Here is a 27,611-nt window from a genome sequence, read left to right as displayed (position 1 = left end):
TCAACATTTGACGCAATTTCAGCAGTAAATATATGCAACTTCAACAGTCAATATACAATTTCAGCACTCAACATTTGTCACAGGAACTCTATATTTGAATTGAATTGAAGTAATAAAGGAGTTTTAAGTCAAATAACAACAAATTAGTGGTCGGTAATTGAGCTCATGGAGGTGATTAGTAACTGCTGTTGCAGCTTTCTTGAGATGATCGGTTAGGTGTAACAATATCAAGTCCAAATAAAGAAGCATTCGATTGCAGACTTTGATCACACATTGTATGATGTAATTTCAGTAAATTGATGTTCAAACCAAGGCCAATTCATATCATTATGCTGCTGATTTCGCAGGAGACAAAAACAGCAACATATGCTCAAGATATTGAACCAAATCATCCATGAACTTTGCACAATATGACCTTATGATCTAACTCAAACAAGAATCAATCAAAATCTCAAGAAAACACAGTTAAATGACGATCTACATGAGGGCAAATGGCATGGAATTGGGACTGATACAGCATGGTACAAAATGAGCCAATGGGAATTTAACATAGAGCTAAATCTTCATGACCTTGAATCAAATTGAACATAAACACTTCCAATTCTTAAGTCAAAAGCTAGAGATGAAATCCATTACTTCCAAATTTCACATTCAACATTGAATAACCATAAAGAAAAGAAAAGAAAGAGGCCATCACCCACTATTATGAACCAAACCCAAAATATGTGCGCATTAAACTATGAGCCAATCCATCATCTCAACATTGTCATTTACCATTTGTGAGCCAATCCTTAAAAATGAAGAATATCTAAATTCAAGTTCATATAACTCTTCAAAATTACATATGATAAACAACATAAATGACTACACTCGATAGTCATTCCACATCAACTCAGCTTTGTCATCCCTTCTCCTTCCCCACTCATCTCTCACTCGTTGTGACCTACCCCATACCATATCCAGTTCTTCCTCGATATCGTATTCTCCATGTCAAACCAATCGCCCTCTACCTCCCTAATTAGGTTATGTAAAACACAACAAACTATGACAATCTTAGCTTGTGCTTGAACATTGTACATTGGCGGTGTTTGGAGGATAAGGAAACGACCTTTACCACTCCAAAAGCACGTTCTACAATATTCTTCAACGATGGATGGCGTAAGTTGAATAATTCTCTAGTAGATGGAGGGGCAGAACTAGTCCTAAAAGCATTCAAGTGGTACCGAGTACAGCGATATGGAGCGAGGAAAGCAGTTGTGTTAGCATATCTAGCATCCACGACATAATACTTCCCTACAAAAAAATAGGCAACATGTTATCAATTTATATAAGTTTATTTACAACGTCATATTACCTAATATTCAATATTGTCTCTTACCCTTGGGAACAACTAACCTATTTTCTCTACTGAGTGCAGAGTACAGTACTCGTGCATCAGATGCCGATCCTTCCCAACCAGTAAGTACGTATTGGAATTCCGTATCGAACGAAACCGCTGCCATAAAGTTTTGTAATAAAAATTGCTTCCTGCTACGAAACCTTGCATGCTCGTGAGTAAGAATATGGGCTGGGATGTATGTCCCATCAATTGCAGCAACACAATCCTACTTAAATTCACCACAAAGAAGGTAGTAATCATGATATTAGGAAGCTCTATGTATTTGAAAACAAAGTGAGATTGTGATAGGTAATCCACCACAAAGAAGGTAGTAATCGTGGAAGTATGAAGGCTCTACATATCTGAAAATAATGTGAGATTGTGATAGGTAATCACCTTAACATATGGGGCCCAATGACTATTGTTGCGTATCTCTGAAGGAGTTGTAGAGGCATCTTGTTTCACAAAGTCTAAAAAGAGGCTCACTACTGCATTCAATATAGTGTTAAAATGTCGTCTAACCATTTCTCCGGAATGCGAAAATCGGTTGCCGATCACTCAATTCCTGACATTATGGCTAAGAGTGTGAAGAAATATTACTAATTGTTCTTCTATAGAAACCCTTCTTGTGGGTCGCAGAAGGTCTCTATCCCGTAAGAGATATTGCGAAGATAAAAGAAGGCACGCTTACTCAATATCAATTGGTTCCAACATTGTACATTTGATGCGTCAATGATTCCATTTATATATTTGGTTCTTTCTAGGTCCCTGTCCACATTTGGTTCTATCTATGTAACTTGTATGACTCCAGACTACAGCTGCAACACATGTAATTGCAGCTACAAACATAAGCATGGTTAACATATCGAATTCATCATCCTCTTCCATTACCATTTCATTAGTCCAGACATTTTCCCCTTGGTTGTTACACATCTATCATTCATAAAACCACATTCTCAAACAATTCATTCGTAAGAGTAGCATAGAACTTAAATAACTCGCAAGAGTGATAAGAAACAAAGCTAAACATCAAATGGAAAACTAAACAGTTAAGTACGAAGAATAAAGAAATCGTTATAATAAAATCCAAATGCCTTCAAATTGGAATGGAGATGCACAGTATTAGTTCCCAAAACAAAAACATAGCCTCCCAAACTGTGGTGTCCTCACTATGAAAATCAAATAAAAACAATCAACATGGTTAAATTTAAGAAAATGAACTATGTTGGCATGGCGCAACTTTGCCCCATAGTGAATCAATAGTTCAAGCCACAAAATTATTAATGCATCACTCATAGTTCTTAAGAAGTGATGTAATAAAGGGTACCCAAGAAAAGTTCAACCAAAAGATGCAATAAAAACAAGGTATAGCCCTATTTTAAGTCAACAACTTGTAATAGAAAATCAAAAAAAGTAAGCAAGAAGCCAAGAAGCCAAGAAGTATTGGATTGATTATCCAGGTACAAGAAACAACAAAATTTCTTCCATATAAACAAAATTGATCGTGAATAAGCATAGTTTAAGAAGCATGAGGGAGAAAAACTAATATCTTGGATATCAAAATAACCTAAAATAGTGAACACATGGTGTCATAGCTCATGTGCAAAACACACTATGCCATAACATGCATATGCCCGTACTCTAATTCTCTCCAAATGAAAATAAAAATTCATAGACTGTCCAGATTCAGTCAATAATCACAGAAAAAATCAAGACCATGAGCAAGAATTATAAGCAATACATATATTTAGCAAGACCTTTGGCAGTTTGCCTTCTCCTTCTGCATATTGAATGCCTAAGCAATTGCTTTCTTGATTAACAATACCTACAGTGGTTCTAAATTGTAGATAAGACAGGAAAATTTTGCATTTGATAAGTCCAGACCAAAAGGGCATCCATTCAAATAACATGCTGCTGGAACCTATGTGGAGCTCAATACCCCAAGCATAGCTTAGAAGTTCAAAGTGCTTATTTTCAGATTATGATTTAGAAATCGATATTGTAGTCCATTTAATAGTCAATATATCTAAAGTTTAAGACAATAGGCTATCTCTAAAGCCGCTTTGAAAACTTGAACGTAGTCATAGTCAAAAGCAAGTTCATTCGCCTCAGTTTTTCAATTTTTGCCAACAAAAAGATTAAAAATTGAGACCAAGACTAATGGGGCAATACATACCACAAAACCCACGGCCTGTTTTGGTATGAATCCTAGCATATTCCATTTAAAAACTGAAATCTCAGTCAAATCTGCTCATAATAAACATGGGGACCCTTTGTATAAATCTCCATTTATTGTATTTTTTTTTTTTTGAAGGGTGGGTGGGTGGGTGGGGGGGAGAGGAAATCTCAATATCCATTGACATGCGCTACCTCATCAGAAATACAAATAACATAGAAAGAGAAAGCTATACACTTCTCAACTTTCGTGAAAAAAGATACTTAAAGACTGTTAGAGCAACAACATTGAAGTATGCATATTAACCCAAGAAAGGTTGAGGTATGCAAGGATGACTAAATTTATAAAATATAACCTAAAGCCTGACATACGTGATGGTTTATTTTCCTACTAACCATCATGGTTCTAACTAAGGGATGTCTAGTGGTGCATGCTAAATTGTATGCAGCAGTTTGAGCAATTCGTAATGTAATTATTCATACAAAATCACCTTAAGAAGATAATATATATATATATATATATATATATGGAAGCCACTGCGCAACGCCTATGGGTGAAAATGAATAGTGTTTTCACCCATAGGCTTGGCGCCGTCCGATTTTTTCGAACGGCGAGGATTAAAGACTGCCACAGACCTAGCATATTCATGGCGGTACCCCGTCAATGACATAACATGTTTGTAGCGGTCAAAAAATACGAGGAAGCCACCATGGACCATGCGCCGTCTGTTGCAACTCCATTCAATAAACTGCCACGGACATAGCAAGTCTATGGCAGGGCGAAACACTATTCAAAATCGGCTATAGGTGTTTTTAAGACTTTTCCTATATATATATATATATATATATATATATATATATATTCATTTATCAAGTGAATAAGAAAAATAAATAAAAGAAACACAAAATTGAAGCTGGAAAGTAGATACTCATGCATACGAGCACAAGGATGCAATTCCCTAGAAAATTGATGAGTGACAGGACAAGTCTTATGGTGCTTCAAGGGGACACGGTTTATTAGAAATTGGAACCTCCAATCTTCACAGAATCAACCTCAGTAGCCCAAATAAGCCACGTAGGAAGAATATAAGTCAAATAGGAAGAATATGAAAGTACGTAGCCAAATTGGGTACCAAGAAAGAAAAAACAGGAGCATACTTAATGATAACAATTAGGTAAAAGAGAAAACATGCTGAGGCAGAATGAATTTAAAAGGTTCTAAGGAGCTATGAGTGCCAATTTCATACACTAGTAGTATGTTGAAATGTAATTATTAGCATCTCAAGTCTCCTATAGTGTGAGATAAATAACAAAATCATAGGAAATTATTAAAAAAAAAAAAAGGCGGACCAATTAATTTAATCATTTATAACAAAAATGCCAAGAACCTGAGACTCAAATTCCCAACCACAACCATTTGAAGGACACAAAATAAAGAAAACTAACACAGTTTAATACTTCAAGTAGCCACTACTACAACAAAAAAACCATACACTAAAGGCATAGAAGAACAAATCTCTGAGAGGTCAGGCAAAAAACAAACAGACAAACTTCAACAAAATTGATGTATCCAACATTCTAATAAGAAAGCATACACACAAATGAATACGCACTATAGTTGATCGAAACGCATGTGATTCTGAATCGTTTTAGGAATCGGAATCTCATAAATATGCTAGATCGGTGGCAGTCTTGGGATTATTAATCTTGGGATCATTGTCTTGGGATTACAATCCCATACAATGGATGCCTACCAAGAGCCCTGGACTTGGTCTACGACATACAAGTAGTGAGAACAATGGCGAGCTCCCTCTATTTCCTTCCCTAAAATTATAAAATAAGTAAATGAAATAGAAATTCTCCTCCTTTATTAAAGGTAGTTTTGAAAATTGAATTATTCAATTTTAATTCAATTTCTGATATTTAATGATTAATTTAACCTAAAACACCATAGGATATCTTAGTACCCATCATATATCAAAAACTATTACATTAGTACCAAAAACATTTACAAAAGCTATTGAATTTGAAGTCACAATATTTTTAAATAATATTTATGCTTGGTAAGAGTTGTTAAAAAGTATTATGGAATTCGAGTATAAGAATAGAAATTAGAAGAGAAAAGAAAATAAAAATTTCAAATATTCCCCAATTTTGAAACTTGATTCGATGTTGATCGAAACATTGTTCAGTGCATTTGCAAACCACGCTTTTTAATGATGTGGAACTTGCTTCCGAACAACATGGATTTGCAAATCCTAAATAATTGGAATCAAAGTCTCGCACACATAGAATTGCATTGTTGTGTAGCTAAGAATTACAAATTCTGCGATATGGGATCTTGATTCCAGGCTTCAAGGAATTGAGATTTGATAATAAATTAAATCGCGTTTCTACAAACTTGGAAACGTGATTCCCTTCTTCCCGAATCGAGATTCATCTTGGGAAACACAGAATCGAGATTCCGAATTGGAATCGCGACCTCAGTAGGCGATTCGGTTAACTATAATACACACCATCTTCTATTAAAAACTACCCATTATCTTAGCAACTACAGATATACACTTCAACCAAATTGATGTGTCAACCAAAAAACAAAATTCAGCCAAGAAGTAACTATCCTCTCTGTAATCAAAGAGCATTGCTTGGATGGTCTCAATATATCAACCAGCACCAAATTTCAGTAGCCAAGTACCCACTAATATATTCACAGTAAAGCCTATTTGATGCCTTGATGGATTTATGCAATAATCAGTAGATCTATATAGTAATCTCGCAAAAATCCCCTTTTGCAAACATACTTGTGTGCTTGCAAAGAGATTGAGCAAGCCAACCTTGTGTGTATATTTCCAGAAAATGTGCAAAACCCAATAAAAATTAAAAAAAAAATAATGGGGGAATGGTAAGAGAGAGAGTGAATCCTATTTGAAGTAAAACCCTAAGGAATGAGAGGGAGAGGAGCTTAGAGAGAGAGAGAGACAGAGGGAGGGAAGGAGGGAGGACTCTAGTTAGAGAGAGAGGGAGAGAGGGAGGGAGGTAGGCATCTGGTTTTAGAGAGTGGGCGGGAGAAGAATTTTGAGTGTTGAGAGAGTGAGCTTAGAGAGAGAGTTTGTGGTATGAGAGAGCAGAGGCCATTGTCTGGTTAGAGAGAGTGGGAGGGAGAGAGTGGGCTTAGAGAGAGAGTTTGTGTTTTGAGGTTATAAAGTAGGTTTAGGACGATTGACAGAGATTTCACAGCGTGGAAATGACACCATGGAAATGAAATAAATTGCGTTTTTGTGAGGAAATGAGATTGTGGAAAAGTAGGTTTCATTTCCATGATTTTGATTTTCCTGATTTTAAATATTCTAGCCATTAAGCAATCCAAACGGTGGATTTTGATGATATCCAAGATATCAAAAATCCATGCCCCAAAATCCGTGTACCCAAACAGGCCCTTAGAGAATTTTCCCACAATTTATGAATTCCTTCAGTGCATACCAGGACAAATGTAATTTCAATATTCGTCACCCTTCCATTCAAGTGATTTTATGTGAAATCACATGATCTACGAATATGGAACATCATTTCTTCTTGCAGCAAGTTCAACAAAATGCTACTAGAGCAAAATGTGTATTCTCCTGTATCAAGCCCCTCTTAGATTGTTGTCTCCAATTCAGGAATGCAAAGAGTTACTTGGCTCCTAGATATGATTTTGGTCAGTTTCAGGAAAAACACATTATTCAGGAATGTTCATCAATCCAAGTACATGATTATAATCTAGATTACCAATCCATTTTACGATCTGGGAGCAAATCAGGAGAACACATTATTTAAAACAACACTCCATTGCATCTCCGGGGTTCAATAGAAGTCCCACAAATTTAAATAAAGTTTATATATATATATATATATATATATATATATATATATATATAAAAGGCAGTGATTTCATGCAATGGTTGTATTATAGTTTAATGCAACCACACTTCTAGAAAACCATGTTTGTAGTATTTGTATGATCCAAAATTTTGCACACACACTCTTCATCTCAACAATCAATCTAAAAAAAAAACTAATTTTCACCCTATATATGGTCAAAATGAGTCCCTTCCAAAAATGAATCTAGACCGTCCAATAGATGAATTTCAAGATCTAGGCCTTTATGAATTCAAAAGCATTTTTTATTTTTTAATATTGTAAATCTAATAATAATAAAATTATCTAAAAATTTGGAAAGAAAAAAGATCATTCTAAGGCCTAGATCTAAGCATTTCACCAAAATGGACGGCCTATGTTAATGGGGTTAAAAAAATTTCCAAGTTGCGTTTTCAAATTTTTCTTTTTTGTGATTGTTCATTAGAATGAAAAGAGTATATATTTTAAAATTTAGATCACCTAATATAATTTTTGAAGGTTGTTGCATCATATTATTATACAACCGTTGCATGAAATCACTTGCCCATATATACAGTTCTTCTTGTGAGGGCATATTTGACTGTATTAAGCCATGTATAAGTAACTCATATATTGAAAAGGCTACCCACAGGTCCGGAGCTCTATACAAAAAAAACAAAATGGAGCGTGTAGAGCCCTTTACTAGAGAACAAGATGATCGTCTCCAAGAAATTGCGATTAGTGGAGAGGCTCGGGTAGAAACCTACGCATGAAAGCTACAAGGATGAGGAGAGGTTTTTAAGGAGAAAGGGTAAGAGGACAGTGTGGTAAGTGGAGCGGAGAGGGAAGCAAAAAGGAAGGACGATAGAGGGAAGGTAGCGAGGAGAAAGAGGGAAGAGAAAGGGAGAGCTTTGGATGTCCCGAATCAAAAGCAAGAGAAACCACAACAATAGCATCCCACAAGCAAAAGCTTTGGTGAGGGTGGGAAAGAAAGGAGAGTTTTTTTTTTTTTTTTTTTTTTTTTTTGTAGGGGAAAGGGAAGGTGAGAGAGAGAGAGAGAGGTGTATAATATAGGTGTTGTATTCCAAGTCCTATCTCTGCTACCGAGAAACTATGAGGAAGAATTAAGAGAAAAGAAGAGAATAAGAGGTGTAGGAGAGCTAGGGACAACTAAAACCCAAAAGTCAAGCATTTGTCAACCAAGGAGCATCCGCCATACGGGTGAGGAGAAAGTCGGGGAAGCAGGAAAGCAGAGGAGGAGAAAGTCGAGGAAGCAGGAAAGCGGAGGAGGAGAAAGAGAGAGGAAATTGTTTCTTTTCTTCTTCTTTTTTTTTTCCAAAAGGAGGGGATGGTGTTGGGGATTGAAGAAAATTTTAGAGGAGGTATTGGCAGATGAAAGAATCAAAGAATTATAGTGTAGCAATACATGGCTGAGGAAAGAGGTAAAGAGGAGAGGAATATATAATGAAGGGTGGGTTTGGGAAATATCCTAAATAAGAGGAGGTTTAAGAAAGGAGAAAAGACAGCTATTGAGTTTAATGAGTTTGAGAGGAGAAGGGAGAGGGGCATAGATATGAAGCGCCAACCACCATTACAATCGATTCGCCATCCTTTAGTAATCACTTGGCAGCGGCATCTTTATAATGTGGCTGATAGTAGTGGAAACATCAGCCCTCTTGGTGGTCCACTGAACACCACCCAATGAGCTAAGGTGGCATCCCTTGAGTCAGAGTCATGGCCTGTAGGATGAGTTCCTTTTTTTCCCCCTTATATCTTCCCTTTTTCCTTTTTTTTGTTTTGTCTCCCGTTTTCTTATTTTCTCGCCTCTTTTTTCCCCCATTCCTTCCTCTTCTTTTCCCTTTAGTTATTTTTTTAAAATCCTTTAACGTCCACCTACATACAGAGAGCTTACCTGAAAAAGGAGTAGATGAGAATGACAGAGCCTGCTAGTACTATGCAGCATATAGGGAAAGGAGCGGAGGAGGGTTGGGAAGTTGAATAAGCAAGAGTGGGGCTGCCCACTTAAATAGGCAGCTTATCAAAAAAGAGAAAACGATTAGAAAGAATGGGGGTTGAACTCAAAGAAGGAGCAGAGGCATGGAATAGGAGAGATTTTGAGAGTGAGACTAGGAGGAAGAAGAGAATGGAGCATAAGATCAGGGAAGACATAAGGTGAGAGAGGGAGAGGAAGAAGAAGGCCAGAGTGCCGAGGGAGATTTAGGAGGAATTAGAGAGGATGAGGAGTGGAAAAGAAAGAAAAAAGGGGCACAGGAAGGAAGATAGAGGAGGGAAGAGCAAGTTAAGCCATACAAATTGAAGAAAGAACAAGAGATCATAAGGAGGCTGCTCCAACATGCACTACGCCCGAAGCACCTTCCTAAGAGAGAAAATCAGAAAACATGTTAGCTTCTCTTGGGATTTGGTTGAAGATGACTTGACTGGCCTTGCAGAGCAAGTAGATGTGATAGTGAGTATTTGCTAGTTGCCAGGGTGGATGTACTCTCTTGGATCCCTAAGAGACCATATTCTTTGAGTCTCCTACGATAAGGGTGAGAGAGTTGGCAGCTAAGGGGTTAAGGCCTTCAAGGACAACCACAAATTCAGTCATGGTGGAGCCCTAGTGACTGTTGGATACTGAGAACGAGAGAAGCACCTCTTTGTGGTTCACCAGGCTACCCTCCAAACCCCGAGGGCTCGGGGTTTCTAGGGAGCACCCATCTACATTAAGTTTGAGAAAGCCTTAAGAAAGGAGAGGGGGGGCAGGGGGGAGAAGAGTAAGATATTATGCCAATTGCTGAGAAGTACAATGAAGCCTAGGTTGTTGTAGGCAGGCTGTCTCTTAGCCTAGACCCAAGTTCCAGCTTTGATGCGGTCAAATAGAGGCTGATAATGGAGCAGAGAGTTACAGAAAATACGAGCAATTCTTTCCTTCCATACCCTCCAAAGCAAGGCAAAAACCACCACTACCCAGAGATGCTGACCATTTTCAGGGAAAGGCAGAGAGAAGAATGCCCAGAGAAGTTCAAGTATGGACGCTGGAGTGACCTAGTGTAACCTAAAGAGCTAAAGGAAGCTGGAACAAAGATATGAAATGAACTTACAATAGAGGGATAGGTGGTCAGAGGTCTCCTCTTCCTGCTGCCACGTCACACACCAATTTGGAAGTTGACCACTCTTTTGGAGTTGATCTCCTATAAGAAGCCCACCATGAACTAGAATCCAAGCAAAAGCCTGAACCTTGTGAGGCAATGGCGCCAATCAGATTTGATTGTAAAGGGGGCTAGTCTTTTGTGGAGTCAAAAGGGGAGAGCAGAAGCAACCCACTGAAAATTTACATGAAGGTGACGATGACCAAATCAACACATTGTTGCTCTGAAGAGGGATAACAGAGCCTTCAAGTACTTGGAGCAGGGTCATTAGAAGGCCACTGTCAGATGTGAGAGAACCCTTCTAAAGATGGGGCTCCAAACAAGGTTGCTGCCCGTAAATTCAGTGTATTCCACCACCATGGAGTCCTCGTTGGTTGGAATTGAAAGAAGGGAGGAACATCTAGCCTGCAAAGTTTGATATCCAATCCATAAATCTTTCCAGAACCTAACTCTATGCCCACCTCCTACTTCGAATCTGATATTGTTCCTAAAATTGGCCGTGCACCTAGCAATACTGGTCCAAGCCCCAGAGAAGCGCAGTGGTGAGAGTAACTAGCCACCATCTTCCATGCCATATTTTGCTTATATGACTTATCTCCAAAGCTGAGTCTTCTACTGCAAATTTCCACCACCATTTTTCTAGTAGAGCCAAGCTATTTTCTTTCATCCTTCTAATCCTTAGTCCACCTAGCAAACCCTGTTCCACGCAATAACAAGGCCCTCAGACCCTGCTATATACCTGGAGAGGAAGCTTCATGGGCTCCATCAAGGATATGTTTGTTGGCCAAAAAAGCTGAATGTGAGTTGGAAATGACATTACCAAGGACTGCTTTAAGTCTTGCAAGAAGAGTTTAAACGGCTGATAGTATGATTTTTGGAACAGGAAATGAGGGTAGAATTCATGGATAGTTTGATTTTTGAAACAAGGGAAATGAGGGTAGAATTCATGCATATGTGAATTCGACTCCTCTGGATGAATTCGTTAATAAGACCAGGAGGTCCGGGTTGATTACATCCCAAAATTTTGGAAGATTACCATTAGAAAGCCATCAGGTAGGAGCTTTGTCTTTTCGGCTAAATCAATCACAGCCTTTCTAATTTCATCTACCGAGAAAGGCCTTTCAAACGAAGCTGAATCTTGAACTTGGAAGGGGGGCTGTTTTGTTGGTTTTGGAAGGTTCGATGGACAAATATACTAGTCTAGGTCTAGGGCCCTCTGATTTCAAAAAGAGATTCTTGAAGTACCTAACTATGATTCGATTTACCTGCTGGGGCTGGGTTTAAGTTCGGTTATGCACAGTGATTTGAGTGATTGCATTACCTCTTCCTCTAGAGTTAGCGATCTAATGAAAGAAGGCGGTATTCCTGTCACCTACATTAAGCCATTTTACCCTAGATCTCTGAATTTAGTACATTTCTTCTTGTTTTAGGTTTGAGAGGAGGTTTCCTTTAGCTGAAGTCCTCTCAAGGAGTTCTGAATCGAAAGCTGTCTAGTCTCTTCTATGCTGTCCAAGTCCTGTACTTTAGAATTGAACAATTGAATTTGGCTTCTAAAGTTTCTTGGCAAGGTCTTATTCCAACGCATAAGGGAGGCTTTCAGAAGTTGTAGTTTCTTGGAGAGATGAAAACCTACCCATCCATGCACTGTGAGGAGGACCAAGGATTTTTTAGAAAATTCTAATCCATCCAACCAGAAAATTTTGAATCTAAAAGGTTTATTTGGTCACGGGAAAGGCTTGGAGTTGAGCAGGATAGGTCTATGGATGCAGTCCTAAGAAGAGCTGATGACAGAATACCCAGGGAATTGAGATTCCCACTCTGTGGACCCAAGGAAACTATCAATTTTGGTGAGGAGAGAATCAGCAGCATGTTTGGACCACATAAAGTTCCTCCATTCAAAGGGGTACCAATAACGAGGTTACTATCTATGAACTCTAAAAAGGTTCTCATACTAGAAGTTATCTTACCCCTTCTATTTTCCTCATGGACCCATCTGATGACATTGAAATCCTCGCCTACGACCAATGGAATTGGAGGGTTGAGCGCGTCTGAGTCCAGTTCAAGCTAGAGAAGTTGGAACCTATAAGAACAGTTAGGGAACAGGGAGGCTTTCCTGAGGAAAACATCCAAGATTCTTAGGAGAACAAAGTTAACAAAAAATCCCTGACACTTGGGTTCTACTTATTAAGCCGCGTCGCTACCAGACTTCCCTATCGTAAATTCCAAATATAGAGTCTTATAGAACTGATACCTATAGCATATGTGTGCCTAGTTGGATATTCTTTTTAAATTCCGAACACCACAGCAATAATATTGCAGCATGTGCTTCCCTACATGTTTATCATACTTCCATCATAGAGAGAAGGGCACATTACAACCATCAATAGGAAGGAAGGATATCTATCTTTTATCAAGTCAACTTTTTGAAACTAATTTCATATTCCCCACATCTCCATATGCACCTTTGTCATGTCAGTTTTTTGAACTCATTACATATTTCCACATCGGCTGATGTCTCCTTTTCGAAGCACGACTCCACACTGGATCAACATTCTGACCTTCTTTGTCCCCATCCAGATAGAGTGTGACTAATGCCTAGTCTATTTGACACAACCAGCAGAAGATGACCATCTCATTCACAAAGTCTCTCACACATGCACTCATTTCACATGCACATTATATCATATTTGTTTCCAACAACTTTTCAACCAAACATCATGGGTTGCTTGTATCATATTTGTTTCCAACAACTTTTCAATCAAACATCATGTGTTTCTTGCACCACCTTACGTACTAAGTTGAAATATAATTTTTCTTTGAACCGGTAGCTTCATGTTCATCATGCAGATAATTAGAGAACAAAAAAACCCAATAACCCAATAAATTTTGCATTCAAGAAAAATGAAAATCAAACACCCATTGATGATGTCATCCTATTGAATTACGGGATGTACATTAGATCTATTCATAGAGTGTGATATGGATAAAATCCTTCTATACTGAAAAGAAACCAACATTATGAACAAATAACAAAGGAAAATTGTTTCATGCGGCGAGGACTGCATTTCTACATTTGCGGTCCTCAAGGTATAAAGCTTCCATCTTAAAGATGGATGTGAAACTAAAGGTGCAAATGTTTTCTTAATAGAAATATTATTTCTAATTTCCAAAATTTATTTATTTTTTCATATTAATGATCTCCATGTTAGAGATTACATGTCCTTAAAAATTAAGTCCAAAAATTCATCTCAAAATTAGATTTTTAAGAGGTAACTCATTTCTACATGGACTCATAGAAATCGGAAATCATAGAAACATGTACAAGAAACAAGGAGAGGGGAGAGCAAGGAGAAAGAGTAAATCCAAGAACATATATGTAGTGAATATTCACTAATAGTCTTATTATTAAGATTATGATACAAACTTCCATAAAATGCACGTAAAAACAAATGCTCACTCCTGTTTCAGCTTAGTGGGACCTAGTAATTCACATGGGTACATTCACAGCTCCAACATAAGTAACAACCCTCCATCCTCTCAGAACAACACGCATCTAGAATATAAGAATTTCTACAAACAGTTGGGACACACATTGTATTAAACGAAGGATCAAGTTGCCCGTCTCTTACCTTCACACCGGACAATTATAATTAGAAGAAGTCCATCTCCTCGTCACTCTCCCACCCCAAATCCTCAACCGACCGACCCAGTATCCGAAACCCATTTCGCTCATCAAACTCCACATCCATCCCTGAAAAACCTGAAACACTTACACTAAACCCAGATCTCAACACTTCCACTCCATCCAATCCATCACTCTCACTCTCATAATCAGACTCCTCAAAATCCAAATTATGCATGGAGCCCTCGCCATCAAAGCCACAAAGCTCACTCTGTAGATGCCTCCATGACATCCACACATCCGCATGCCTCCTCAATGCCCCTCCATCACCAACAACTACAGTCTGAAGATCAATGGACCTCGCTCGCCTTAACATCTCTGAAAAATCAGAGTCGTCAGATACGAGCAAAACACAATCCACCCCATTCCCCATACAATGCTGCATCTGCCTCTTCAATGCAGCATCCGCGGCCTGAGGCTTGTCCTCCACCGTCCTCACATAAACCCCAGCTCTCCTCAGCTCTGACGCCAAACCATACCCAGCCTTTGGTGTCAGTAACTCCTTTGCTGCCTCATCATATTTTAGGTTCCCACTAATAAACCTCTCCCTATATTTTTGCCTCTTCTTTCCTTTAAGTGATCTCATCCTCCCAAGCTTCTTCTCCCTCTCTCTCTGATGCAAGTTCTTGAAGTGCTTCTTTAGGTCGATATTGGTCGTGCACTTGCGGCCACAGACCCCACAAATGTATGGCGATTCGGAGCTAGAGAGCCCCTTGCGCTCAAGGATGTCGAGCTGTTTGCGCTCGCGCCTTTTCTCGAGTACCCAATTCGGGAGGTGAGAGAAGGCGTGACGATTGGCAAAGGCTGCAAAGTGGCAGATGTCGCCAAAGCGAGATGCGGCATTGTGAAGGGCGAGGGCGGCATCATAGGGTGGGCCTGTAGGCGGCTTGTTGTCGAGATCCCAGAGAACGGCCACCTTGTGGTGGTGGTTGGCAGTGTACACGCCATCCTTGTTTTTAAACATCTCTGTCTCGATCTCCATGGGTTGGGTCTTAGAAATGCAAGAGATTGGGGATGGCAGTTTGGAGGAGTGGAGAGCGGGGGTTAGGGTTCTACTGAGGTGGGGGAGAGTGAGCGGGCGAGGGGGAGTGGGGTGGAGGAGAGTGTGGGTGAGGAAGAGTTGCTGAGAAATCATGGCAGTGGATGATGCAGCAGGGTTGCTACTTTACTTGGGACATAGCCTTGCTTGCTTGCTTGCGTTTCTTTGGATGACTGAAATCTGTTGCAGCCATGGTTTAGAAAGCGGATAGGTGACCGGGATTGGGCACCTCAAAATTCAATCCGGATCGGTGAATCTGGTAATTCGGATCGAAAATCGGCTGACTCAGTCAAATTAAAACTTCAAAAAAATTCGAAAAATTTATTAAAATTCATTATAAATATTATTTTTTAGGAATTCAATAAGGAATGAGAGTACTCCATTAAGAATTTTCATTTCTTTATATGAATATGCGAATATTGATATGTTATTTTCCTACATGAACTACTATTTACCATTTAATTTACACCACACAAAAGGATAAACATAGAATTATCATGAAATAAATATATCAACATACATGGACTACAATAAAGCATACAATTAGTAACATACCATCTAAAAAAAATGGCAGACGACGTCGTTCTTCATATTGGTCACGTTGGTGCCATTGATTGAATTCGTTTGACAATTCATTTATTCGATCTAAAAACGAATCATCGATATTAACAGGCGTCTGACTATACCCAAATCCCTGAGTGTTAGTGTTCTGTTAAATTCCCAATCCAAAATCCCCGAAGCTTGTCCATCCTTCATGCTCACTTACAATGTCGTGCTCATCCCTACCATGTTGCTGTTGGGACTCGATATGTGAATAATATGGTTGGGATAGGGCAGCCTCAGAATCATCATCTCTCTCATTTTCCCTTAGACCCCCTTCCCACTCTCCTCATTAGGTGCAATATCACCGACATCTCCGACGAATTGTGGATACGTTGGCTGGCTGCTTCCTATTTCATGCTGCTCATCACCTTCTTCGAGATCCTCCTCACCGATAGCCTCAAGGAATGCTCTCTTGTACAACATTGGCTCCTCCTCTTCTACTACCTATTGGTTTGCTGTGTCTGTGATAAATATTGTGTCTAAGTGTATCAGCCCATAGTCTTCAAGCTTTTTTCTTATTTGTCGATCTCGGAGGTTTAAGTTGTAATGATCGTAGACTAGTTTATGAAGCTTATCTGAACCGAGTCTATTCCTCCTATTAGTGTGCAACCATTGGAACGTACTCCAGTTGCGCTCACAGCCAATAGCAAAACATGTTTGGGAGAGCACCTTGATTGTTATCATCTTTAGGTGAGGTGCATTAGTACCATATATCTCCCACCATTCAGGTGGATTAAAATATAAAAAGCATTGTAAAGGCAAGAACAATTCATAAGATTAAATATATGAATGAACAAAATATTAGTTAGGGGATAACATGGAACCATCGTAGTTCGAGAATTCCTGGCAAGTCTAGTTCCAAAGGATCTTATAGCATCCCTATACATAGCAAGCTAAAACAAATATATTTCGTTTTAGTGCATTATTCATCACAAATATAACAACTCAATGAAGTTCGTACCCAAACATTAAATAATACCTCTTGTATTGATACTACTTGGTTTCGATGGCTTCTCTCCAACCTTGCAATAATGTATCTAACCCCTTCCATAATCTTGTAGGGATGTTCAGCTTTCAAATAGAAAAATCTTGGGTTGAAGTAGTAACCTAGAAACTATATAGATAGAAAAATATTATTTACAATTTCATAAAAATATGATTTAAAATGAAACATTCTAATGATATAAATATATATTTACCAGCATAATGAATTGGACGTCCAAATGTGGTGTTCCACCTCTTTTCTATAATCTCGATCACTTTGCTAGCAAAACTACACTTCTCCCCAATAGCTGATTTCGCCCTCTCGATACCTTCATAAAAGATGCCCATGGTAGCTTTCTTGTCAGCATCCACCATTCTTAACCCGTGACCAAAGGGGCAGTGGCCCCTACGACACTGAAACATCAAGACCAGAACCTCTTATTTGAGACTATGCCATCTACTTTTATACCGGTACTGGACTTCGAGAGGCGATTATTTAACCACTCTTTACAGGTAAACAATCTGTTTAATGCACATTCAGATTTCCGAATGGAGTCCACAGCTAAGTAATCGATCGCAAAGCGGGTTATGGCAGGCTTGATTATCTCTTTTTTCTTAGAGTGTTCTCTAAACAGAAATAAAATTTTAGAGTAGTTGTATATAAATCTCGACACCAACCTTGCTTCCTCTAGAGTCTTCTTCGCAATTTTGATCTCACCGATCTCCTCTAACATAAGATCGATGCTGTGTGCAGCACACGGGGTCCATACTAGATGCTTCCTCTTATCCATCAACTTGCTGCCCTCAGAAACACATGCACGCGCATTATCCGTAATAAACTGGACTACATGCATATCTCCCACCTCCTCCACTATCTGATCATATAGTCGTACGTAAAAGTTTGCATCCTTCTTCGTCCCTGATACGTCTTTGCTAAACAAAAAAGCTGTACCTTTTGAGGAATAGGCCAAGAAGTTTAAAAACTCCTTTTTGCTAACTTTATTCAACCAACCATCACTCATGAGAGTAATGTCTGTTCTTGGCCAACTCTGTTTATATTCTTGAATCCACTTTGTAATATCCTCCACCTCTTCATCTAATATTGGCCCGCTGAGCTCATATGCCGTCGGGGGTTTTACCCCGGGTCCAGCTCTTTGGATTGCACTGACTATAGGTGAAAAATATGGGTCATTGGCTGCATCAAAAGGAATCCCTCTATCACAGAACTATTTACCAACATATCTCCCTAACATGTTTTTTGCACCTTTAACCATGCCTTTTAAGGTCATCTGTTGTGACTTAGGCTTTGAGAGAAATGAGTCTATACGACCATGACCTGCAATACTGGCACTCCTAAATAAGCTAGGAACTATTTCTTCAATATTTGATTCTTGTTGACACATACTGCCACCAACCCCTCTATATATATTTGAGCTATACATATTTGAGCTGGGCCCGCCATACATGCTTGACCTGGACCCGCCATGCATGTCTAAGCTGGGCCTGTCATACATGTCTGAGCTAGACCCACCATGCATGCCTATGTCATAACCACCGGACATTCTAAACCCACGTTCCCTCTGATATTGTTCATATAAACTCATTCTTGTGGCCATCACCAGGTCATTATTATATTGCTCTTCTAAGTCATTATTATATTGCTCTTCTGGATCATTCCTGTTTGATGGCGTATATAAACTAGCTATCTTCTAATTCATCCTATGTTTGGCAATTTTTTTACCTTTGTTAGCCTTAAGAAATGTCGTTATCTGTTTTTTTACATTACTAGGGACACTACTGCATGCAGAAACATCTCCCTTAACCCCTGCCAAGTGTTGCTTGAACCTATGTACCCCACTACTTATCACTCTTTGACAGTAATTACAAATAATTTTATCTTTTTTGTTGGGATCAAGTTTGACCCCATGTTGCCATGCAGGGTCTTCTGCAGATCTTAACATGGTTCAACTGTTTTAATATGTAAAAAGTTAAAAATTAACCTGACAGTTCAACAAGAAAAATAATCACCATTTGTAGTGATAATACGTTAGGGTACTTCATGTAGTTATTTGTTATTGCAAAATACTTCTATTGACAATAATATTTTCGTACATATCAATTACAAACATACAGTATAATATAATACACTACAACTCAATTATCAAGAACATATATTTTTTGCATTAAAAATTTAATAATAAAATTGAAAAAATGCAAGATAATATAATGGTCATACATGCCACGATTTTATTACAATGATATTCATTTTAATTCCTCACGATAATACAATTTAACAACATGTATTTTTTGCGTTCAAAATTTTAAAAATACATTTTTAATGCAAAACTACATTATAAATATAATACAGTTTTGCATTAGAAATATAATAACATGTATGTTTAACAATAAAAATTAAAAATATGATTTAATACCTCATGATAATCAAAACCTGGACACTATTTTCACATCTTTTCGGCCATGTACTAAAAAATCGACCATATACTAAAAAAAAAAAAACAAAAAAGACAATTCTTCATAGAGCCACCTAACATCAGTCATTCCAACTCAAAAATGTATTAACAACAAATTTAAAAAATACAGTTTTGCATTAAAAATGTAATAACATGCATTTTTTTGCACAAATAATCTATCAACCTACAATTTTTTCAACAAAAACTTTAACAATAAAAATTAAAAAAATCAAAACCTGGTCACTATTTTCACATCTTTTCAAAAAATTACGATTTTTCAAAAAAAATCGATCATGTACTAAAGAAAAAACCCAAATAAAAACAATTTTTCACATAGCCACCTAACATTAGTCATTCCAACTCAAAAATGCATTAACAACAAATTAAAAAAATACAGTTTTGCATTAAAAATATAATAACATGCATTTTTTTGTATAAATAATCTATCAACATACAATTTTTTCAACAAAAACTTTAACAATAAAAATTAAAAATATGGTTTAATACCTCATGATAGTCAAAACCTGGTCACTATTTTCACATTTTTTCGAAAAATCACGATTTTTGAAAAAAATTCGATCATGTACTAAAAAAAAAACAAATAAAAACAATTCTTCACATAACCACCTAACATCAGTCATTCCAACCCAAAAATGCATTAACAACAAATTAAAAAAATACAGTTTTGCATAAATTATCTATCAACATACAATTTTTTCAACAAAAACTTTAACAATAAAAATTAAAAATATGGTTTAATACCTCATGATAATCAAAACCTGCTCATGATTTTCACATCTTTTAGAAAAATCATCATTTTTCAAAAAATTTGATCATGGATAAAAAAAAAAAAAGTACAGCAAACTCAAACAATAAAAATTAAAAATATGGTTTAATACCTCATGACAATCAAAACCTTGTCACGATTTTCACATCTTTTCGAAAAATTACAAATTTTCAAAAAATTCCATCACGGATTACAAAAAATAAAAATAAAAAAATAAAAAATCTGTTCTTCACTGAGCCACCTTACATCAGCAATTTCAACTAAAAAATCCACCTCAAAATGAATAAATTACATCCAATTGAGTACATGTTTTGATAAACAACAATATAAGGAATTAAAACCCTAAATTATGAACACATTATCATCAATAAATCAAATCAAATCGATTAAATTGAGCAAAAAAAAAAAACAAACGCAGTTCTTCATAGGCAACAGTCATAGAATCTAAAAAATGAAGCTCAAATTGAACAAATCAGATCAAATTGAATACATCTAATTATAAACAAGACTATAACGATTAAAAACCCTAGAAATCTAACACATTATTTGTAATATATAGTGAACTATAGATCGAAAGGCGGAAAAAAAAAAAAAAAAAAAAAAAAAGGAGAATTTTTTTTTCACAGCCATCACTGTGTTTTTCTAAAAACTCAAGCTGTAATTGAGTAAATTAAATAAAATTGAATATGGTAAATAATAAAAGACACGATAAATATTTAAAACCCTATAAATTTAACTGATTATTTTCAAAATATGGACTAAAATTGATCAAATGGTAGAAAAAAAAAAAAAGCATAGTTCTTACCTGGTTTCTTGAACCCGTGACGTCAATCTCCAAATTAATTTGTTTTTCCCAAAGATAATCACAAATTCATAATATAAATTTCTAATGAACACATTTATGATCAATATGCCTCAAAATTTTCACAGATTCATGCCCTATTTGACATGAAACAAAAGGAAAACGGAAACCCTAAAACCCGCAACTTTCATGATTGAAAAACATGAAATTTCTTCACCATTTAATGCATGAAAAGGCTGAAAAAAGCTGCATAAAGCCTGAATATTCGATCACATGGCAAAAAAAAGAAGAAAAATGATAAAAAAAAAAAGACAAAATTTGAATAAACCCGTGAAAAACATTGTGCAGCTCGTGTTCTTCACGGGACCCACCGATTCAGTACAGTGAATCGGCGATTCACTATACAGAATCGCCCGGTTCTCTCTAGAATCGGGCGCTTCCATGTATAATGCCGGAACCGGCACGGCCTGTGCCCATTCCCGAGTCGAACCGAGCGAGTCCGGTTCTACTCTATGTTTTTTTAAACCTTGGTTTGGAGTGATTTTGTGATGGAAAATGTTTCTATACTTCCCCTAGACCATAGAAGATTTATGCTTCCCCTACCATCCACCCATCTAATTTTGATCGAGGGAGCCACTGGTTGATCTTATATGTGACGTGTCATAGTATTTTATTTTTAATTTTATTTATAAAAAAATTTTAATATAAAATTTAGTACGTGTCATCTTTTCATTGAGAGCACATCCATAATAAATATTAAAAATAAAATTTTTATAAAATAAAATTACCAAAATACCTTTTAAGTATTTTAGAGGTATTTTAGTTATTTTATTTTATTATGAATAGTTTTAAAATATTTTTGACAAGTGAGTGTTGAATAGAGAATTTAACGCCCAAACTTTGGTGCAAAAATAATTTATATAAAAAAGATTAAAAATAAAATAGTGTAGAGATGTGACATTGTGATTGGGACAATCTTAGCCCTCCATTCAGAATGGACAGTTGGATAAGGGGAAGTATATAAGTTTTATGTGTAGGGATATGCAGGTCTTATTTTGTATGTTTTTACAAACATAGATATTTCTTTTATATTGATTTAATTATTTTAATTGGATTTTATGAATTTTTAAAAATCAGAAAATATTTTAAATAATTGAATATTGCATGGGAGCCCCAAATATATATATGGGCCCACCAGTGCCACCTAGGGTGGCATGCCACACCTTATGGAACATTTCCTTTGTTGTATCAAGCTCAAGACTTGAGGGTGAAGAAAGCTTGTGTTTTAAAAACTTTGTGTTTGAAGGAAACTTTAAAATTGACTAAGGAAAGTGTAAGAAAGCTTGTGCATAAAAATAAGAAAGCACAATATTATTTTAGATATTTTTTTATTTAAATTAATTGATGGGAAAATAATGGAGGGCTCATATCACTCACCCAACAAGTCACCCAAGATCAATAGTACACATTTAATCTCACAAGAAGAGACAAACCATGGAAAATCCTAAAAAGCCTTAAACCCCTTGAAGTATTGTAAAAAGTAGTGCTCCATACCCACATTTTCTATACCTAATCTCTCTCTCTCACACACACATAAAGCTTGCACAGGGGGCACACCCCCATATATTAACTCTCCAACTCTCATAGAAACTCCCTCTAGATTATGGTAAGAAAGGGGAGCACACCCCAACTATGGTAGAATCTCTCTCTCTCTCTCTCTCTCTCTCTCTCTCTCTCTCTCTCTCTCTCTCTTATGTTGGGAAAAGGGGGCACGCCCCACTTGGCTTGATCTCTCTCTCCTATCTAGTTTTGATATAGCCAAAGGGTCAAGGGTGTAGTAAGAAGATGTTATCTCTCTCAACTAGATTATCAAGGGGTTTTATCGAAGTTTGAGATTTTTGTAAATGAGCTCTTGTTCCATTGGAGGGTTTGGCCTAATTGCTTTTCCATGTTTGAGATTAAAGGTTGACAATTGATCCCGCGCCATGGGAAGGTGGGGACTTGGTGTGGGGTGTAAAAAGCCTGGATAAGGTATTTTCGGTACTCTCTTTATTGTTTTTTATCATATTTACTTCATGTTCCCCTTACTTCTATGTAGTAGGGGGAACATAGAAAGCTTTCCCTTCTTTTATTATTCCCATGCATAGTTTGGGTATTTCTTTGGTTATTAAAAGAAATGTTTCAAGCGGCATCAAGGTTTAAGATCCTAGATTTGTTTCTCCTCATTGTTTTAAAATTGATTTATTGTAAAAGGACTACGTGTGAGTAATCTAAGCAGTGAAGAAAAAGAATAGAACAAAAAGAAAAAAAAGGAATATATACTCCAGCTAGATCACATTAAATCCAACTTTCAGAATTTACATAAACGAAATTGTTTAAGCAGCTACATATATACAGTTTAAGACTCTATGGAATCAGATATAAAGTATTTATCACATACATCATGTATTTCGTTGTTGAATTATGTTTCTAGCTGAAGGAGTTCCTGATAATATTGTCTTTTTCATTCAATACGCTTGTTCATCACTTCATGTACCAATTTCTCAATGCTATTTCATATTCCATCGTCTCTATTGTATGGGCTAGAAGCATGCATGAAATTCTAGAAATTTCTTTGTAACTGCATAATGAATAATGAATAAAAACGTATAAATAAGAAAATGTATTAAGGAATACAATTGTTATGGCTATGTCATTATCTTAAGTAGATATTAAGAGCGATAATTAAGTTTATAAGTGCCTGAATACTTAAAAAATGAATAACAAAGAAACAATAAATGTATAAGAAAGAAGTTAAATTCACAATGTGTGCACATAGGAAAAGAGAATGAGAGAGAGAGAGATAAATAGAGAAAGACAGATTAAATTACTTTTTTTTAGACTTCGTCGGTTTCAATACATCCATAAGGATTTGGTTTTTCTTTTCTTGGAGCTCAATAATAGTATAGAAATCCTCTCCCCATTTTTTATATAAGGATTTTATGTAATTTCTACAATAGGTCTGTCAAGAGATATACACATTAAGTAATATATATGTTGAAGAACTAATAACAAATGGGAAAAAAAAAATTACAATGAAATCTTATAAATTAAGAAATATTTCATATATAAGAACTTGTTGAAGCCATAGTTTGTTCTATGGTTGTCGAAGAGGAGTTGCTGTAAATATATGTGTAAAATATAAAAATATATCATACATAAAATGCAATGTAATATAGACTTTTAAAGATTCAAAAGAGACCTTTTTATATATTTTAAATCAAAATCTTATGAGAAATAAATTCTAAAGTTATTTAATTACCTTTGATTAATGATGATCAGCGATTCAACAAATCTTTTTAAGATAGTGTCTAGAAAGAAGTCACCGCTGAAGTTGAGAAATTTCTTCAGAAGCAATATTAGACAAATCGTACGGCAATAGTCTCCTAAGAGAATTTATTTAGCTGAACAGAAATAAAAAAATGTGGCGTGTTAATATTCTATATTAAGTTTTGTTATAAACAATTTTTTATAATAAGAACTTTACTAAGTTGCATAATGGACCATATGATCTAGTAGCACTACTCAAAAAAGGGTCATATGTGCGATAAATGATAAGAAGACGCGGAGGAGGGTCGAAGAAGTAGAAAGAGACAGAGGGATGTGCAGATGGCTCCGTTTTAAGCTCTTACGAACCCCTTTTTTCTTCTTAAAATAAAAACATTTGGTTTAGGCACACCACATGCTACATATTATTGATTTGGACCACACATCTAATGCTAACAATGCAAGATCCAATAACAAAGAGAGAATAAATTTTTTCATCTTAAGAAATTTACACACATAAAAATATAGTTTTAAATAGAATCCTTGCAAATTACATATTCTCATTATAAATTTCTAAACCCACAAGAGCAGCATTGCAATTCTTTTTACAAGTCCTGAGGTTAAGAAGCTCCGAAGCAGCGAAGTGAAACTCTTGCGACACGTGAGCCTGCAGAAGGGCTCGCGCTTTAAAATATAGATGGATATATACTTCTGCGGGAACATTCTATGTATCTATTCCCTCGTGTAAAAAACCTACTTGAAGGCAATAGAAAGACCTTATTTATTTTGTCGAGCTATGTGATTGCTCTAATGTGACGATCAACAATTGAGTGATCTTCAAATTAAACAACTTATTTTGAAATAACATTTTCTATTTGTTGACAATGCACACACATCAGTACAACCTAATATTATAAAAGCAAAAGCAACAAATACATAAAATTGCACATAAGAGAAGAACAGTCAAAATTAAAATTAACAAGAGCACAAATACACAGATAATATGATGTATTAGACTAAAATTTACATAGTACAAGTAGTACAATTGTTGAAGTAGAGAAGGAAACCCGAACACACCAAAATAAGACACACCACCATATATACAAAACTTGGACAAATTGGAAGATATAAGTGAACCCAGAGAGGGAGAGAAAATATTACAAGCCAGATAAGAGACTCAAAGTTTAAAACTTTATGGTCCTGGTTTAAGGGAGGTTGCCTCCTATATAGGCCTTCAATTTGGATTTGAAACCATTTCGAATCTGTAAAGCTTTCAGTTGATTTCAACTAGTTTAAAATCCATAAATTATCGGTGGACTTGAATTAGTTTGAAGTCCGTATAGTGACTGAATAGTAAAAGTGCTACAGTGACAATTGCTACAACTACATTGATTTTTGTAAAAAATGCTAGATTCCTTCGTCTTTTCCCTGTGATCTTTTTAGGTGTTGTTGGGACATGCGTCCTAGATTGATTGGAGTCGAGTCATCCATTATCTTGAACAATGTTTTAACTGTGTTGTGATGCAAAAGGCTAAGAGTATTCGAAGCCATCTTCATTCTAGTTTTCCTCATCTGGCTTAGAGGTAGACATTTTATCTTCTTCTTTCGTAAAGCCATTAGAAGCCTTCTTTTAAACTCATTTTATAATTATGTTTTGTTTTCTTTTAAACTCAGTTTTATAATTATGTTTTGTTTCTACTTAATTTAAGTAGTCTAGTAATTTATCAGTTTCGCTCGTAACAATTAAATTAGTTAGAATAACTTTTTTAAGGGTAATTTTATTTGGGACAAGTTATGTGGTAATGAAGTTATCCTACCATTTGATATAAACTTGGCTTTCAAGATTTGGGGTATAATCTCACCTATTATTATCTTCACTTATAACATATTCCCACCTCATGATTCATGAGATTTCATATAAAATCTAGAAATACAAATCTAGGTCTCTTTTACCAACATTTTTATTGAATTCGAAAAAAATTTCTTTAATCGAATAATGAAGTATATCAGGCAGAGGTCCCCATGTATAAAACCAGCTTTTAAACCAGTTTGGTATATCTCGTAGGCTTTTTAGCCAGAACTATATAAACCAGTTGTATGTACAAGTAGGATTTTGGGATGAACATATTAAATCTCATGCTTTTATATAGCCATAATAATTAAATGACTTAATAACCATATTCTGTTCTTGAAAATATTTTAGCTTTAAAGGATCAAAGCCCCTTCTCTATAGCACATAATGTCAAGAATTTGAAATTTTGAATATACAAAATGCTGCCCATTATTTCTATAGTTGTGAACTATATATACAGATCATGTCTCTTGTAAAACAACCTCATATTATTCACATGTTCTGAACCCATTTGAAGGATGAATATGATCTTTGAGATATATGGCTACAATATCAGTCGGATGATTATTTTGATGCTCATTTTCTACTATTATTAAAAGAATTGATGCCAAAGATATATATGATGATTTTTCACCTTGAGTATTAGGACTTTGAGTCCTTAAGGATTTAAGAGATATTTCAATCTCTTTATTAGGCATTTGCATGAACGTCTTTGGAGTTCTTAATAGTATTGTCAGATTTTTACTTGGGCTTGGAACAATATCTATTGGCTGCTTCCCATTCCTCCTTGCCCTGTAAAAATTCTCGAGTTAAGAAGTCAGGCAAATAGTTTGAATTACAATTGATATGTTCAATTGTAAATTCAAATGCTAATAATATAGCTTACCATCTTGCAAAGATTTGTTTTGAAACCAAGTTTTTTACATCTTTTTATGATATTTTTTTTACAGATTTACAATCAGTCACAATAATAAATTTTTTTATTAAGTAGATCACTTTAAAATTCAGTGACACAATGAAGAATTGCTAAGACGTCCTTTTTTACTATGGAATATTTCTGCTAGGTAGGATTCTAGACTGTAGAAGTAAATCTAACTAATTGTTCTTTATCATAGACTCTTTGTTTAAGAATCTCTCCTAATCTTTGTACATATGCATATGTTTCTACTAGTTTAAAAGCATCAGGATTAGATAAGACTAAAAATGTTAATTCTTTAGTTTTAAATTTTATTTTTTTGATTGCCTTTGTATGTTCTTTCATCCATTCAGGAGGATTCTTTTTAAGTCTTTGAAATAAAGGTTTTTCATCAAAAGCAAGATTTTTAAAAAATCTGAGATGTAATTTAAACATCCTAAAAACATTTGTAGTTCTTGTTTATCTTTTAAAACGTCAGCAAATTGTATAGCCCTCTTAATTGGAATAATACACCCTTGGTGGATATTATACTCAAGGAACTTGATCCTTGTCTGAAAAAGAGTAATCTTCCTTGCAGAGACTACCAGACAT

The 27,611-nt window shown here is 35.9% G+C and overlaps 1 protein-coding gene and 1 pseudogene across 1 annotated transcript; both read right to left on the bottom strand.

The window, feature by feature from the left end:
- Positions 1 to 327: 327 nt before the first annotated feature.
- Positions 328 to 2,272, bottom strand: LOC148779154 (uncharacterized; annotated as a pseudogene).
- An 11,681-nt stretch (positions 2,273 to 13,953) lies between these two features.
- LOC18444932 (C2H2-like zinc finger protein) lies at positions 13,954 to 15,370 on the bottom strand. Its single transcript, XM_006855088.4, has one exon. The coding sequence runs from the start codon at positions 15,240 to 15,242 to the stop codon at positions 14,229 to 14,231; it is 1,014 nt and encodes a 337-aa protein (XP_006855150.3). The 5' UTR covers positions 15,243 to 15,370; the 3' UTR covers positions 13,954 to 14,228.
- Positions 15,371 to 27,611: the final 12,241 nt, after the last annotated feature.

Source organism: Amborella trichopoda, chromosome 13, assembly GCF_054954075.1.
Source record: "Amborella trichopoda isolate Santa Cruz 75 chromosome 13, AtrichopodaSantaCruz75HAP2 v2.0, whole genome shotgun sequence".
In the NCBI taxonomy this organism is placed as follows: Eukaryota; Viridiplantae; Streptophyta; class Magnoliopsida; order Amborellales; family Amborellaceae; genus Amborella; species Amborella trichopoda.
Note: the sequence above shows the minus strand (reverse complement) of the source record. Positions and strands in the feature narration are given on the sequence as shown.

Excerpts from the sequence above, each read along its gene's own strand:
- LOC18444932 (XM_006855088.4), bottom strand. The coding sequence starts at position 15,242 with ATGGAGATCGAGACAGAGATGTTTAAAAACAAGGATGGCGTGTACACT.